This window comes from Equus caballus, chromosome 1 (assembly GCF_041296265.1).
Source record: "Equus caballus isolate H_3958 breed thoroughbred chromosome 1, TB-T2T, whole genome shotgun sequence".
Taxonomy (NCBI): Eukaryota; Metazoa; Chordata; class Mammalia; order Perissodactyla; family Equidae; genus Equus; species Equus caballus.
Window position 1 is genome coordinate 171,654,388 of NC_091684.1, and position 18,243 is coordinate 171,672,630.

The 18,243-nt window shown below is 42.0% G+C and overlaps 1 gene segment (V, D, J or C); it reads left to right on the top strand.

Moving 5' to 3' along the window:
- The first annotated feature begins 1,391 nt into the window (after window positions 1–1,391).
- LOC100072759 (T cell receptor alpha variable 4-like) lies at window positions 1,392–11,172 on the top strand. The segment is given in 2 exon segments: window positions 1,392–1,743; window positions 10,848–11,172. Coding segments are annotated over 2 exon segments (342 nt in total).
- Window positions 11,173–18,243: the final 7,071 nt, after the last annotated feature.

The window sequence follows — 18,243 nt, forward strand, 5'->3', positions numbered from 1 at the left end:
ACAGGTCTCCCCAGGCTAGGATAACTTCTTCCCCTGCTGTCCCTTCTGGCCAAGGAGTGGTGAAGTCTTCTGGCTGTTGCTAGCCCCAGGCTGCTTTGCTGTCTCTTGTAGGTTTCCCTTAATTCTGCCCACACATTCAAAATATTCCTTTCATTCAGCTTTTTTTTCCAATCATCCTCTTGAAGTGGTTGCCAGGAACCTCAATGATTCAACATTAACACCCATCTTAAGCTCTAGGCAAAGAGAGAAGAAATTTTTTGTATGTTTCCATTCATCGCAGGTCTCTTGGGGCTTGAAGATGAGGATTTAAAGATAATTTCCCTATTCCAAAGAAAGACATTATCATAGGGTCAAGGTTTCAATGATTAAAGCATGAGATCCTTAGCAAAGCTTTCAGAAACAGCTACATTCTGCTTTTTTTCTGATTCAAAGCAAAGAGATTTTCTATCCTCTTTTCAAAATATATGGCTTATTAGAACCTATTTAAAGGAAAAATAAGGCAAATCAGAGGAACGATGTCTTTCTATTGACACTTGCTTGTTTCCTTTAAATTCAAATCTATTGAATAATCACTCTGCTGCTACTGTGGCATTTTTTAGTACAAAACTTACCCCGGTCTTCCACTTAAAATGAGCCCTTTATCATCATAATAATACCTCAAACTTCGTTAACCATCAATTTTTGCTCAACATGCACTTCGTTTGAGTTCTTTTTTAAGTAGCTTCTCCATGTGGAAAATCTCTAGTTTTGCAACTCCTTCACAGAGGGTTTTTTTTTGCTTTATAATCTACTGTTTACTAGGGCAAATGTGCCAAGAGGTTTTTATAACACCATACCTTCCTTTTCTTTCTTTACAAATGTTTCAAGAGAAGGTTAAAGTTCTTTTTGTGTGAATCTTTAACTAAAGATCATTGTGGGGAGGGGGTCCCAACAGGCCCAACCTAGAGAAACCCCTGAGTTATCTTTTGGTCAAAGAGATTTACACAGAAGCCAGCCCTAAATTATTTCTAAAGAGCAGAACAAGGTTCTCCTTCTTTCTTATCACTTCTCTTCTCTTGCCTTACTCTTTTCTCTTATTTTGCCTTTTCTTATCTCACATTTTAATGTTTCTTCCCCTCTTCACCCAAACCTATGCTCTCTCCTTCTTTTTCAATTTATTTTCCTATCCTATTAAAAATTTCTATTTCCCTTCTTTCTGTCTCTATATTATCTTGAGAGCACAAACCATCTAAAGCTTCAGCCATTCAGCATGCGTTTTTTCCACTTTGATTCACAAACTCCTGTTTCTTCTACTTGATGCCAAATTCCCCCTCTGTCCCTCATGGAAAATGTAAACATCCAGAGATCTGGTCTTGTGATAAAATAAGACCTGGAAGCACTGGCTACTTGATAGGAAAGTCACCCGGTTCTGTGTGTGGGCTCTAGGGGGTGCTGCAGTGTGCGCCTTGTCCTGGGTGCAAGAGGAGCCGCAGTCTTGCTCCCCACAGAGCTCTGAGAAGCCTGAACCAAGATCTTGATCAACAGAGAGAAGACACAGGTGCCAGGAAGCCCCAGGTTCCCTGAACAAGGGCCATTTCTAAAAACACCTGCTAACACAGGGGTGCTGGTTCCTTTTCGAAAGCCCACTTGCTGGGGTGGGGCCATACCTCCCACTGAGGTAGGCTAGAAAGGAGCCCTGAGACAGCTCAGCTTAAGCCATGGCCTCTGTACGCATCTCAACACTGGTGATTCTCTTCACACTGGGTGAGTAATACTCCCTTCCTGTTCTCCACTTGTATTCCCTTACATTCTTTTCAGTAGCTTTGCTGATGCAGCATGGATTAATTTACAGGTGGACTGAGAGCTCAGTCGGTGACTCAACCGGATGATCTGGTCACTATCACCGAAGGGAATCCACTGACTGTGAAATGCACCTATTCAATTTCTGGGAGCCCTTATCTCTTTTGGTACGTCCAATATCCGAACCAAGGTCTCCAGTTTCTTCTGAGATACATCTCAGGGGACAACCTGGTTAAAGGAAGCTATGGTTTTGAGGCTGAATTTAATAAGAGCCAAACCTCTTTCCACCTGAAGAAACCATCTGTCCTCGGGAGTGACTCTGCTGTGTACTTCTGTGCTGGGAGTGACACAGTGGTGGGGGCTGCAGGGAGGGCTGAACACAAATAGTACAGTTTGTGAGGACAGTAAAAACCATTTTCCTGAAGCCTTTATGTCCCTCCACAAGAGGGTGGCGAGGTTCCAGGTTATGTCGCTGACTATACCTAAATTACAACTTAAAGTCACGGAATTTGTTCATTTGACAAATATTTATTGAATCCTATGTGCCAGGTACTGTCTTAAGCACTGATCATAAAGAGGTGAAAGAAGTGATCCTTGATCTCTATGTGCCAGGAGTGATCCAAAACATTTACAAAACCATTAAATTCTCACATCTATTATCATGAGCTTCATTATTTAGATGAAGGAACTAAGGCACAGAGAATTTAAGTATCGCACTCAAGTCGCAAAACTATTAAATGGCAAATTGAAACCCAGGCAGTCTGCCTCTCGGGTGTGTGTTCTAACCACTCTACTTCTTTGCCAGCCTGTAGGCTCCTTGTGGCACGAGACTGCGATTTCAGTGATGGTGTAGCCCAACTCTTCATATGGTCACTGTCCAAAAAAAGTGTTGGTTGTAGGAATGAACAGTAAATTAGCAACTCAAAACAGTTTTGTAAGCGCTAAGATGGAGGATTGCACAAATGCTATGCATGATGAGGAAGTAGAGGTAGCTTAGCTGTGAAGGAAGGAGAGGGAGAATGCGTAATGGAAGGAGAATTTGAATCAAGGGAAGATTTAAACATAGTTCTAAATATGACTGCTTACAGCTTCTGTGCTCACATCTTATGTACACCCTTGAGAGGGACTGGACTTGATGCTCCTCCTTCCCTCCCCAACTCTCTCTCTCTCCCTCCCTCCCCCTCCTTCCCTCCTTCCTCCCTCTCTCTCTCTCCTCCAGGTGTCTATCTCCCTCCCTCTGTATCTCTCTCTCTTCAATTTCGAATATCCTGGGAAGGGCTCTGGTTGACTCCATGTGAGTCAGGTGCTCTTCCCCGGACTAACCAGTGGTGGCCATGGGTGTGCGCTGCTGGGATTAGCCCAGCTAGGCTTGCACATTTGGCCAGTTAATGGTGGCTGGGGGGATGATTCTGCAAGAAGGTAGAAGCTCCGTTTTGAACCACGTGGTTCAAAGGAGTATGTCTGAAAAGAAATTAATTTTTGCATAAGGACTTATATTTATTTATTTTTTCCAAATGGATAGCCAATAGTAGGAACACCACTTATTCAAAAATTCACTCTTGCCCCATAGATTTGGAATACTACATTTATAGTATACTAAATTCCCCTGTCTTCCTGGATCCATTTTTGAACTCTCCATTCTTGTAGTTCTGTGCTGGAATGTGCTGCTTCAGGGAGAGTCACCCTCCAGCCTCTGGCTTACACCCTGTGATCTTCTCTCCTTCTTTTCCTATCCCTAAGTCTGTCACATACCTTGAGGGGATTTACACATAAGGATGTGGACACCTTAGTCTGCATGCCTATGATCCCTGCAAGCAGCCATCTCTTGGCCATTCCTTGGTCCTAGGGCTGTGTACACTGGTGGGATGTCTGCTTTTGGGAAGACAGTCCTTTGAAGAGGCCTATGCAGATCTGGGAACATGTGTGCAGGGAATTCAGGGATCTTGGGTACGCAGAGTATGGTCTAGAAGAAGTATTTAGACTCCAGAGGGCCATGTGCCCTTGGCCCTGTGGATTTCTCATAGAAAGTATGGTGGGAGGAGCTGGAGGAAGGCCGGGGTGGAGCCTTTTAAAGAGCACGACTACAACAGGGATGTTGCTTGCTCAGGTCTAAGAGTGGCAGTGTTGTATACCATTATTGCCCCAATACGTTTGTGTTCATAAAACCACGGGCCCCATTTTAGATTTAAATACATAGTTTCCATACTTCTAGGTAAGCCCTTAGCCTCCATCACTGTTTTTCTCCAAAGTAAGTTCATCCCCAGAAGGATATTCTCAGCATACTACACCGTCAACCTTGCAACCTGGTCTGCTTCTGACTTCGATACTTTTAAGTAGGTTTTATGCAAGTCCTACAAGTGAAAGAAGGACATTTACACAATTACAACTCGTTCATTCATTTACCTATTCGTTCAACAATTATTTGTAGCATTCCCACTATGTGACAGGCATTGTTCTTGTCATTGGGAATACAATGGTGAACGAACTCTTTCCATCCACTCATTGCCCAGATTTTAAAACTATAATACCATTTCCTTACTCAAATGGAATTATTTTTTAGTCAAAGACACACAACTCTCAAGGATATTTCCTTATCAGGAAGACTCTCCAAGGTCAGACTAGCCCTCAGATGTTTGTCTTCATCAGGTGGTATGATGGGAGGGGAGTCACATAGAAAAGTGAGAATTTAATTTTCCCCATTTTTGAGGTGTCTGGGAGGCAACAACTATGTTTCCTTAGAAGTTCTATTTTGGGGCCGGCCCCATGGCCAAGTGGTTAGATTTGGGCACTCTGTTTGGGCGGCCTGGGGTTTTCCGGTTTGGGTCATGGGCGTGGACCTAACACTGCTTGTTAGGACATGCTGAGGCAGTGTCCCACATAGCAGAACTAGAAGAATCTGCAACTAGGACATACAACTATGTACTAGGGGGTTTTGGGGAGAAAAAACAAAAGAGGAAGATTGGCAACAGAGGTTAGCTCTGGGCCAATCTTTTTCACACACACACAAAAAGAAAAGAAATCCTTTAAAAAAAAGTTCTGTTTTGTCATGTGGTCCTAGTAATTAGCCCGTTTCATTTTGTGAGGAAGGTTAACCTAGCATTCTTCTTTCCTCTGCTTATTGGAAAATATTCCTTATAACCAGGTAACCTTTAGGCAGAACAAGAGATCCAATACAGATTCTTTTCATAATATTAATTTTTTATCCCCCTTTTAATTTCACTTCAAGAACTCTGGAAAGAGGACTACGTTAAGAATTAGGAAGTGTCATTTGTATTTCCTGATTCTTCTTCTAGGTAACAATGTGCCATTGGATAAGCCATTTATACTCTATGTGCCTCATCTCCTAATTCATAAAAGTGAGATAATTAGAAGGATTGTTGTGAGGATTGTATATGTGAAACTGTGTCTCAGATTCCAAATAAAAGTGGATGTTGATGATGACATAGTAACCAGATACTTAGGGCACTGCTATAGACTGAATGTTTACGTCCCCCAAAAAGTCATTTGTTGAAACCTAATCCCAAGTGTGATGATACTAGGAAGTGGGGGCCTTTGGGAGGTGACTAGGTCATGAGGATGAGGCGCTCATTAATGGGATTAGTGTCCTTACAAAAGGGACTCCAGAGAGCTCCCTTGCCCCTTCCTCCATGTGAGGACACAAGAGGAAGATGGTGAACCAGGAATGGGCTCTCACCGGACACTGAATCTGCTGGCACCTTCATCCTGGAGTTTCCAAACTCCAGAACTGCGAGAAATAAACATTTGTTGTTTAAGCCACTCAGTCTATGGTATTTTTGTTCTAGAAGTCAAAATGGACTAAGAAAGTCACCAACACTTGGAGCTCTCATATCTGCTCTGAACTGCTTATATTTGGACTGCAATATGAGAAGATAATAAACTTTTATCTCGTTCAAACTACTTTACCTTGGCCTTCGTCACATCATTTGGACCTGTATTCTAATGCCAGCTTCTATGCCTGAAAACCAATTTTCAGGAAAGAAGCTGGTATTATCTACTTACATTGTGGTTAAATTGGATATAAGCAACGACATTTTTTTCCATTACTTGTGGCATCAGTTATTGTCCCTAAAATACAATTTTCAGCATATTAGAGAAGGCATGGGTAGAGAAACATTTTTGGGGGCAGAAAAGTTGTCCTGGTTTCCCTGAGAACACTGGTTGTAGGTAGTCACCTGCTCCATCCGTGTGAGAACTTGCCTCTGCCTGGATGCTAGGGGCACACCTTCCCTCGAGAGGAACCACCCCCCACAGGACCATCTCATGCTCCATTCGCTTCTCCCTCCTCTGATCTTTTTCCGATTGCATAGTGAGTTTCACTGGGTTCTCTGCAAGAATCCAGAAGCACCTCAAATTAAATGGTGCAAAGCTTAGCTTTTCATCTTTTTTTTTTTTGAGGAAGATTAGCCCTGAGCTAACATCCTCTGCCAATCCTCCTCTTTTTTGCCGAGGAAGACTGGCCCTGAGCTAACATCTGTGCCCATCTTCCTCTACTTTATATGTGGGATGCCTGCCACAGCTTGGCTTTGCCAAGTGGTGCCACGTCCGCACTCGGGATCTGAACTGGTGAACCCTGGGCCACCGAAGCAGAATGTGTGAACTTAACCGCTGTGCCACCGGGCCAGCTCCAGCTCTTCAGCTTTTCCCCCTCTCATGACAAAATGAAACAAAACGAGACAAGCCAAACTCGCTCCTTCTTTTTTTGTTTTCTATATCAAACAATGGCACCACCACCTACCCAAGTGTCATCCGCTCTCTTGCTTCCAGGTCTGTCCAGAAGCTGTTCTTTTTGCCTCTTCCTACTTCCTATTTCTTCCTACTTGGCTCAGGTTCATCCTTTACTAGGTTCATTCTCCTCTTCCCTTAGGTTTTAGTTCAGGCATCACTCCGACTGGGAAATTTTCCTGAAACCCTACAACCAAAGCAGTTTCTCTTCCTGTTTGTTCCTATAGTACTGTGTACTTTTCCTATCACAGCAGTTATCAGAGGACTATCACTGCTTTTACAATTCTCTTCCTTATCACTAGACCACTGGGTCTCTCTCCTCATTGAATGCCCAGCGTCTAGCTCAGTGCCTGACCCAAGCAGGGACTCCACAAATACTGTTTGATTGAGAAAATTGATACTTACCGAGAGTCTTAAAATTTTCTTACTCTTTAATCCAGGAAATCCCCTTTATAGAAGCTAGTCTAAAGAAATTGAAAATTTAGGCAAAGATTTATGTACAAAGGTGGTTACCATAGTATTCTTTCTAAAATCCAAATATTTAATACTAGGAAAATTGATGATTAAATTATAGTACATTTCCATCATGGAATATTTTGAGGCCATTAGAATTAAAATTTTATATATATTTATTGACAGGCAAAAATGTTTGGGAAATTACATTAAGTTAAAAAAACAGGCGGGCCGGTCCCGTGGCAGAGTGGTTAAGTTCGCGTGCTCCGCTTCTGCGGCCCAGGGTTCGGATCCTGGGCGCGGACATGGCACTGCTCGTCAGGCCACGTTGAGGTGGCGTCCCACGTGCCACAACTAGAAGGACCCACAACTAGAATATACAACTATGTACTAAGGGGATTTGGGGAGAAAAAAGCAGAAAACAAAAAAAAGAAGATTGGCAACAGTTGTTATCTCAGGTGCCAATCTTTAAAAAAAAAAGCACAGAGTATCCAAATATGTGTGTGTGTGCACATACCATCCAATTTTGTTGAAAATTTTTATGCATAGACAAAAGACTGAAAAGAAATATACCCAAATATTATTCAATGATATTTCTGGGAGATGGTGTTACACATGATTTTTATATTGTATACCTTTTCATATTTTTCAAATTTTGTATCTAGAATTCATTATTTTAATAATCAGAAAAAACCCACTTTTAAAAAATTTAAAATGTTCCTCTGGTTGGTGGCGCTTGCCATCAGGCGTGGTTTTCTTTCTCAACCTCAGGAATTTCTAAGATTTGCTTTAACAATTGTTTTAATTTATTATTATTACCATATATGGGTATATAACAAATAACATTAATGCATCTCATACACTTCTGCATTTATCCAGATATTTTGAGCACAAAAAATGTTTTTCAAAGGAGTACATATATAATATAAAATTATTAGCAGCATGTGTTACTTTGCTAGGGCTTCTCTAACAAAATACTACAAGCTAGGTGACTAAAGTCCAAGGAGGCTTCAAGTCCAAGATCAGAGTGTCAGCAGGGCTGGTTCATTCTGAAGGCTGTGAGGCAAGAATCTCCTCCAGGCCTCTCTCCCTGGCTTGTATGTGGCCATCTTCTCTCTGTGTCTCTTCACGTTGTTTCCCCTTTATTCATGTCTGTCTCTGTGTCCAAATTTCACTTTTTTATCAGGACATCAGTTATGTTGGATTAGAGTCCACCCAAATAACCTCATTTTAACTTGATTACTTCTGTAAAGACCTATCTCTAAACAAGGTCACATTCTGAGGTAGTAGAGATTAGGACACTAACATATCTTTTTTGGGGCGAGGCAGGGACACAATTCAACCTGTAACACCACAACCACTAATGATTACTTTCATTCCAAAGGCTGAGACATAGAAAAATTTTTGGTGTTTCTTTCTCTAGTTGCTTTATGTCCAGTAATATTCTCCTAGGTGAGATAATAGATGTTGACAAAGAAACATCAAGTTCCATTGGTTGGCCTGAAAAGGTGAGATCATTTTGGTTTTGCGATATTTCCTATTTTAAACATAGTTTGTATTTGTATAGAACACCGTGGTTTAGAAGGAACTTTCTTATGCTCATTTAATCGAGCCCTGTAATCTCTCTTATAGAGATGAAGAAACTGTGCCTCTCAGAGGTGATTTGCACAAAATTGTACAACTAGCAAGTCCAGAGAATTGTTTATAATCCAGTTTGACTAACTCCTCATTCAGTGTTTCTTCCATTCCATAAAATAGACTCCACGCTCCACGTGACCAAGCCAGACTACCCGCTACTGCATTTAGCAAAGAACTATCATGTTCCATAAGTTGCATGGGTCTGAGAACTATTCACTTTTGTGAAACATCTTCTGTCCAAGTATATTTACCACAAGGGGACGCTGTTGCAATGGGTTGAGTCTAAAGTATAACCCCTTCACATTTTATTTCTGTACAAAGTGTCCTAGCATCTTCAGCTCCCTCATAAATACTTCCTTTCTCCTCCACTTGAATACTGAGGGCAAGCTGGTTATTTATTCCATGCCTTGTGATATCTACTCTGTCAAAATGTTACTAAAAGTCATCAGCACTCACTGACATTTTGCATGTGCAACTGGAAAAACTGCTCACCCAGAATACCTTAGATAATTCTAGACCTAGAAGAGGCACCTCCCGAATATTTTCTAGTGATTTTACATTCCCATATTATTGTACAAAGACCTCAAACAACACGCCACTATCTTTTCCACATTAATGTGAGTATCTAACATGTTTTAATTGCTGCAGTTGGCTGATTCGATTAACATTATGATGTCTTTTGGATTTGGCTCTTTTCCTTAGTGGCTGTTATTAAAAATTTTTCTTTGGTGTTACTGTTATTGAGTTCATATTGGGTATTTCTTGAAGGAAGAGTGAATGGTATTTAAAAAAATCACATATATAATTTTGCACAATTGCTTTCTACTGGTCATGGTAAAGGGCATGTGATTCAGATGAGAAGGAAGGGGATGAGAAGAAACTACAGCTTTGTGCCATAGGCTGACTCTGAAGTAGGAATTATTGTTCCTATTCTATGAATGAAGAAACTGAGGCTCAGATGAGTGAGTTGCTCAGTGTCACGATGTGGCAGAGCTGGGATTTGGATTTAGGTCTGTCTAAATCTGAACTTGTGCTTTTTCTTCTTCATCTCACTTCCTCCCTGGTTAAGTGAATGATTCTATAACACATATATCTTACCCTAGCTGGTCAGTAGGGACTAGTGAGGGATCTGCCCCTCATTTCAACATTTGTTAAGTGAGATCTGAGAAGCAAATGTTAGATGTGGACTTAGTGAGAGTGTAAAAGGACACCAGGGTGTCCAGAGATGAAAGGTCCAGTGCAGATGGCTTCAATTTTTGTTTTGTGGAATATGCGTAGGATTCCTTGTTTTCATCTGGCTACATAGACTTAATGGGGAATTTCTGGGCCTAATGTACCAGGTCAGAGGGGTTATTCTCAGAGCTCCATGAGTCTCAGAATGACTACAATAGATGGCTACTTTCTGGGACTGTGGAAAAGTGATGGGAAATAGGGAGCCTGATGGAATCTACCCTCTCATGTATTTGCTTCATTCAGACCTGATCTACAAGGGGCTAGACCTTAGCAAAGATTTAGAAGGAAATCTTGGCTACTATGCTGTTGTGGTGGAAGTTTTTCCCCCTATTCTTCCTAAGTGCTCAATTAAAGCTTGAGCCCATTGGCTTCCTCCCTGCTATTGGCTGGCTCCTGAGGACAGCAGGGGTGAGAGCTGCTAGTGTGGCTTCTGGCAGGCGCTGCAGTGTCTCTTCCCTGGTTAGTATCCTGGTCCAGGCTCAGACTCAGCCACAGAGCCTAGATCCTGGGTCCTGGTTTACACCTAGAATATGAGGCAAGTGACAAGAGTGACTGTGCTCCTGATCTTGGGTGAGTTATTTTGGGATTACAAAGAATGGGATCCGGTCTAGACAAGGATCTACAATCTTGCCTGCTCTGATTGTTTTTTTCCAAGAGGTTGAGGGCTGACTTGGGGATCCTATTTTTCTCCAGGCAGTTATGTGAGGATATCTCAGGGCAGTAAAGATGTTCTGGATTACTGAACCCCAGGTCCATCCATAGGAGGGAGAAATTAGATCTGCCCCCTCTGTACATGTGTTCCTAGGATTCCTTGGAATAAATATTTAAAGAATTTTGTCCCGAAACATAAATAAGAAATAAATGTTATGTGTCTGTATCTGATGGGGAGGTAGGGTTTGGGGTGAATTTGACTGTGAGACAGAACCTAGAGGGAGCTGAGTTGGACCTTGAATTCACCTTCATTTCAGGATGGGACTAGTTTCATGTTTTTACTCCCACAGGGACTTTGAGCCTCGCTAAGACCACCCAGCCCATCTTCAGTGACTCATATGAAGGACAAGAGGTGAACATAACCTGTAACCACACCAACATTGCTACAAATGAGTACATCCTCTGGTACCGACAGTTCCCCAACCAGGGACCACAATTTGTTATTCAAGGTTTTAACACAAAAGTGGAAAATGAAGTGGCATCTCTGTTCATCCCTGACGACAGGAAGTCCAGCACCCTGAGCCTGCCCCAGGCTACCCTGAGAGACACCGCTGTGTACTACTGCATCGTGAGTGACACACAGTGAGACAGACGGGGCTGCACCTGTGCAGTAACCTCCTGTGGGGTGGGCATCACAGCCCAGGGGAAAGCCCAAAAGTAGTGCTTTCTAAAATGTTAATTTTATTTTTTTTTATTTTCAGAAGGTATTAGCAAATCCATGGATTATTTTACTGTTTTTAAAAATTTTGATCTTATTTATTTCTTAAATAGGTATTCTACATACATGGTCTAAAATTCGAAATTATAAAAAGGCATACAGTGCAATGTCTTCATGTCACCATTGTCCCTGAGCTGCTCAGTTATTCAAAATGAGGCAATCTTGGTATTTATACTATTGTTCCTTAGCTCACTGGTGCCCTAGTTTGTGTGCGTACACACACACACACACACACACACACACAATGTACACACATACCACACACACTGCACCCAGTCAGTGTGAACAACATGCTTCCCAGCTTTCGAAAAATTTAGCCCAGCTGTCAGATTATTATTTATTGTCACGTAAATTTTGAACATTTCTTTGGCTGTTTTCAAGCATCTATAAGATGGCTTCTAAGTCTCCTCAGAGTTTAGATCTCTCACTCTCTCTGTTGCCCCTCTTTCGCATTTCTTTTGTCCCACTGCCCTGTAGTGGATGGTTTGGCAAGGAGATTGAAGATTAGGGTAGAGAAGCGGGTGGGGAGAGTTTTTGTTTCTGATTGGTATGATAGACTATTTTTTATAATATCTGAAGAAGAAACAGAGAGTCATTATCTCTTTTCAGAGTTGGGTCCTTTAGGGGCCCAAGGGAGACAGGAATAACGGCAAAGTTCCTGGGAATCTTGCCAGTGCTCCTGTGGCTTCATCAGGACTGTGAGGGCATTTTTGTTATTATTATTATTATTATTTTGATGAGGGGTTGTCTTTGATGTTGGCAATAAGGAAAGCAATATTTGATGATATTTTCTATTGAGACCTATGGGGCTGGACCATGGGAGGGGAGGGTGTTTCCATCTAGCTCATCTTAGGGTTTGGTGGGGGAATAGTAGCATGGAAAAACAAACAATTGTAGAGCATCAGAGCCCATCAACTCACCTCCTTTGGCTGATATCTTTCTAAACAGGGATGAGGAACCTGCTGAAGGTGAAACAGAGCACTGAGTCACTGAGTGTCCAGGACAGAGCCAGCTCTTCTCTCAACTGCACTTAAGAAGACCCACTATTTCCAGTACTTCATGTGGTACAGATAATACCCTGGAAAAAGCCTAGGGTTTCTGATTCTCATACTCTCAAATGGAGAAAACGAGGAAAGAAGATTCACAGCATTTGAACAAAGACAAGGAATACACCCCCCTTGCACATCACAGATCCGGAGCCTGGAGATTCAGTCACCGACATCTGCACAGCAGGTTCACAGTGATCCCCAAGTCCTTGGAGCCTCTGCCCAAACCAGTGGTGGAGGGTCCAGCCACACGCCTGACCTGAGAGTTGAGGTGGTGGGATAGAGGGGAAGCTCTGTATTGTTTCTATCTACTTATGAAAATAGACACACATATCTGAGAGGCATGTGTGTTTATATAAGGGAGGCATTAGACTAGTCTGTCTAGAGGAATTTCCACTTAAAGGAAATTGTAGATGGAATATTGGCCTGGGTAAATGTTCAAAACGTTCTCTATCCCCATTGGAGTTTCGTCCCACGCTTGTTCATGGTATCTCAGTTGGAGGATATCTTGGCTGTAAGCTAGAGGAAAAGACCCCTGTCTTGGAGATGGGGGAACAAGGAGTACGGTCCAGGTCTTTCAAAGAGTCACTGACTATGAGGAAAAAACACAATTAGGCTTAATTTTAAGTTCTAATGTTATACACAGGAATCCACATGTTGGGTGCTTTGGATGAAAGCCACTGAAGGATGGTATAAAGAACACTGGAATTAGAAGCAGTAAATTCTAATTCTAGTTGTACTTCATCTTTGCTATATGCCCTTGGATAGCAAGACTGAGTGGAAAAAGAATAAGTTTTGGAGCCAGGCATCCCTGGGTATGTATCTGAGATCTGTGACTCTTAAGGGTTTGACCTTGGTCAAATACTTATGGTATCTGAGCTTCAGTACCTTCTCCATAAAGTGGGGATCATAATACTATTTTCCAGCATTATTATGAGGTTAAAATCATATCTCACTAAGGTCCTGCACTTAATCAGAACTCATTAGACCAATGCTATCAGTACCCTGTGCTATCGTTTCTGTATAATGAAGTTATTGAAACTGATCTGCCAACCCTACAAAGCTGTTTGAAGTATGATATAAAATTTTGTGTGTTCAGACTCTTTATAAGTTGAAGAAGACCTAAACAAATATAATAACTTTTTGGGGGTCTGGCCTCATGGCCAAGTGGTTAAGTTCACAGGTTCTACTTCGGTGGTCCAAGGTTTCACCGGTTTGGATCCTGGACAGGGATCTAGCACAGCTCAACAAGCCATGTTGAGGTGGCGTCCCACATAGCAGAACTAGAAGGATCTGCAACTAGAATATACAGCTATGTACTGGGGAGCTTTGGGGAGAAAGAAAAAAAAAGAACATTGGCAACAGATGTTAGCTCAGGGCCAATCTTTAAAAAAAAGAGAAATTTTCAGGGAGATAAAACTCTTGGTCTTGTTATCTCTGAACAAAAAAATCAATAAATTGATCAGCTTTTTCTCTGTAGAAAGATCATATGACTTTTTTGCCAAATGACCCCCAGGGCAAGGCTTTCAAGCACAAGTTGATAAATGATGGCTCATGGAATGATTGGTGACTCTGGACTCCCAGGGGTGGATGAGTAACTCTCTGCCTTCAGGCTGAAGTCAGTCTGTAGGAATGAATGATTACAAAATGTTCAGAGCTTTGTATAATTTCAGAGACAAGGATGAGTTTTGGTCTGGATTTCTGGCAGTCAACAGTCTATCAAAGCACACAGCCCTGTTCTTATTTAGTGATAGGATTTCCATTATAGTGATCAGAAGCAGAAGTATTTATCAAGTACTCATTGGAGGAAGGCTCTGGCTTAGATCTCACCACTGTGCTGAACACATTACAGGCACCTACCCTGCCTTACACAGATGCATTTCCAGACCTGCACATGTACACACACACGTGTGTGTGTGAATTTAAAAATATAGAATATATGGTTGATATTTCCATGTGGTCCCTGCACACAGTGTCTCCAGCAGGGTAGTTTAATTTTTTATATGGCAGCTCCTAAGAGTACAAAAGGAGACCTGATTCTTTTTTTTTTTTCATCCATACAATGAAATGTTTATTCAGCCATACAAAGGAGTGAAGTGCTGATACACCGTACAGTGTGGATGAACCTTGAAAACATTGTGCGAAGCGAAAGAAACCACGCACAAAAGGCCACATATTGTATCATTGCACTCATATGCTATCCAGAGTCGGCAAATCCATGGGGACAGAGAGCAGATTAGTGGCTGCCTGGGAGGAGGGCTGGGAGGAGAAGGCGATGAAAATGTTTTAGAACTAAATAGTGGTGATGCACAATACCATAACTGTACTAAGTGCCACTGAACTGTACACTTAAAAATGGTTAAGATGGTAAATTTTATGCTATGTGAATTTTGCCATAGTTAAAAAAAATCCTTGGGGCCGGTCCCGTGGCCAAGTGGTTGAGTTTGTGCACTCTGCTTCGGCAGATCCCAGGTGCAGACCTAGCACCGTTCGTCAAGCCATGCTGTGGTGGCATCCCACATAAAGCAGAGGAAGATTGGCACAGATGTTGTCTCAGGGCCAATCTTCCTCACACACACACAGAATCCTTGCTGTGTCCTCTAAGCCCACCTCGCCTCAGGCCATTTTCCCTGCGCTCATCGCCACCAATTGTGATGAACTAACTCCTCCTACAGCATCCTGCCACAGGGCTCTGCGAGACCTGATTCTTAAGCTCAGGACTGTACAGCATCACTCTTCCTGCATTCTGATGGATATGTGAATCACGGGGCCAGCCCAGATTCATGGGGAAGGCACTATACAAGGCTGTAATTCATTGAAAGTCACCAGTTTAACAGAGTACTACAATAGTCATTGTAGAAAATCTAGAAAACCATGATGAATGGACAAAGAGGGCCAGCCCTGATAGCCTAGTTTGGCGCATTCTGCTTTGGCATCCTGGGTTTGGTCCCTGGGCGTGGAATCACACCACTCATCTGTCAGTGACCATGCTCTGGTGGCAGCTCACATAAAAAAAAAAAGAGGAAGATTGGCATCAGATGTTAGCTCAGGGTGAATCTTCCCCAGAAAAAAAAAAAGGACAAAGTAGTAAAAATGCCCCTATATCTCAATATCTTTAGATAATCATAATTTATATTTTGGTATATTCATTTTTGGAATTGTTCCATAAATTATAAGAATATTAATTATATATAAGTAATAAATTGACCATCTGTGAGACAAGAATCAAAGACCTTTGAGCTAATAATTTCAAAAATCTTGGGTGATTGTCTTTTGAGGGTTAGATCAGATCCTCTGGACGAGTTGATTCTTAAAGTTGGAAATCAATAATAGAGTAGGTGTTATGACTATAACCACAAGTGAATAGTATACTATAATTGCATATCCTTTCTTGTACAGCTTTTCCTTTTTCATAGAGTTTCTAGTCATCTCTTTCCCTCTCCCCCCACTTTTTATACTGATATCAATCTCTCTTCAAATTCCTCATATAAGGTATTTGATCAAATTCCCTTCCTTCCTAGAAGCCATTATTCTCTGGTTCTAATATAATCTGGTTATTTAGTTATATTTCTTTGAGACTGTTAACTAGAATTTTTGTACGTTTTTTTTCTGTTTACTGAATTATCTCTGTTATCTTTAGGGTAATTTTAAATTTGTTTCTCTTGATGTTCGTTATTCATATAGTAGACTTTCTCTAAGTTTCTGCTGATCCCTGGCTTACTTTATCATTTAGGAATAAAGTAATTAAAAAAAGCTAATTGGAGATTCATGTAGGTGGCAAGGGCTTATAAGCCTTTTTGCCTGAAAGAAATTGGGCAAAGAGGCAGATATTTTTTCTGAAAGCTCAAAATACCAGCACCTGGAAGAGTTTTCTCTGAGGGTACTAATACCCATTCCATTGTCATTTGACTTCCTTTTATAGTTTACTGAGATTTTTTTAGTAGAAGCTTATTTTTCTTGCCTGGCAGGTAAAGCCTGGCTATGGAGCATTCATCATTTGTGTATATCTATGTGTGTGGGAAGAAAAGAAGCTTTGAACTGAATGAAAGATTAAGTTTTGGTTTAGACAAGGTGAGGCTTGGAGTGACATCAGCAAAATGATGGCATAAGAATTTCTACCACTCGTCTCCCCCAGAAACGTCAGTTTGAGCAACTGTCTGCCTTCACAAGAGTCGGGGATTACAGGTGAGGGATTACAGTACCTGGGTGAAGCACAGAAAAGATGCATTGAGGAGGGTAAGGAAAGACAGATTCATGTTACTCCCATCAAGCCTCCCCCAAGTGCAAGCAGCCCACTGTGAGAGAGACACCTTCCCTGTGGAAGGAGAGTGAAGTGAGTGCCTGACTTCACTGTGGACCCTAGAGCTCTCCTGCCCCAGCACTGTAGGTTCCTGCAGCCTTAGGTGGTTCCCTAGGGGCTCCTACTAGTTCAGGCCTTCCCATGCTCACCCTGGCACCTGCCAGCTCCAGAGGCCCCAGGTGCCTCCTGCAGTCCAGGTAGCTCCTGTAGCACCAGGTTCCCAGTGGACTCCTGCAAACCCAGGCCTCCTGGCTCACCCTGGCACCGACTAACTCCAGTGATCCCAGGCAACTCTCAGGGTTCCAGGCAGTTTCCTCTGCTACAGGTTCCCAGAGGGCCCCTGCAAACTCAGGCCTTTTATCCATACCAGTATCTGCCAGCTCCTGCAGCCCCAGGTGGCTCCTGCTTCCCCAGGATCCCAATGGACTCCTGCAAACATAGGTTCCTGTCCTATCCTGGTGCTGGCTGACTCCTGTGGCACCATGGTCCTGGCAAGCTCCCATGAACCCAGGCTCCCAGCTTACCCAAGCACCACCCAGCTCTCATGGCCCTTGGCAGCTCCTGTGGACCCAGGTTCCCAATCAGCACCTGCAAACCCAGGGCCCAGCACCAGGCTGACTACTGTGGGCCCAGGCACCAAGGACTGTTCAAGGACTCTAGCAGCAAGCCTTCCCCCAAATACTACCAGATGGCCCACCCACAATCTCTGGACAAACGGACTGGCGAAGGGCTTTGACCACTGAAGCCAGTCTGTAAAGCCTGGAAGAGGTGTTTACTTCTTTAAATGTGCAGACACCAATACACGGCCAGAAGGATCATGAATAATTAGAGACCATGAATAATCATGAATAATTAAAGACCGTGAATAATCAACCACCAAAGGAAGTAATAAAACTCTGATGACTAGCCCTAAAGAAATGGAGATCTATGAACTGTCTGACAAAGAATTCAGAATTCTTTAGGAAATTCAGTGAACTATAAGAAAACAGAGATAGACAACTAAATGAAATTAGAAAAACAATACACAAACAAAACAAGAAGCTCAGCAAAGAACTAGAAACCCTTAAAAGAAACCAAACAGAAATCCTAGAGTTGAGGAATACAATGAGTGAAATGAAGAATTCAGCAGAGAGATTCAATAACAGACTTGACCAAGCAGAAGAAAGATAACGTAGAAGAAATGTACAAATTCTTAGAAACATGCAGCCTACCAAGACTGGATTATGAATAAATATCTGAACAGACCTATAAGGGGTAAGGAAACAGGAACTGTAACAACAAATCTCCCAAAAAAGAAAAGTCCAGGACTAGTAGGTTTCACTGGTGAAGTCTACTAAACATTTAAATAACAACACCAATCCTTCTCCAACTCATCCAAAACCTTTGGTTTTGGGGTTAGGAACACTCCCAAACTCATTTTATGAGACAACTATGACCCTGATATCAAAGACAGATAAGGACACTAGAAGAAAAGAAAATTACAGAACAATATTCTGATGAATATAGACACAAAAATTATCAACGAAATACCAGCAAACCAAATCCCCAATACAATAAAAAGATCATACACCATGATCAAGTAGAAATTATCCCTTGGATGCAAGGATGGTTCAACATGTGCA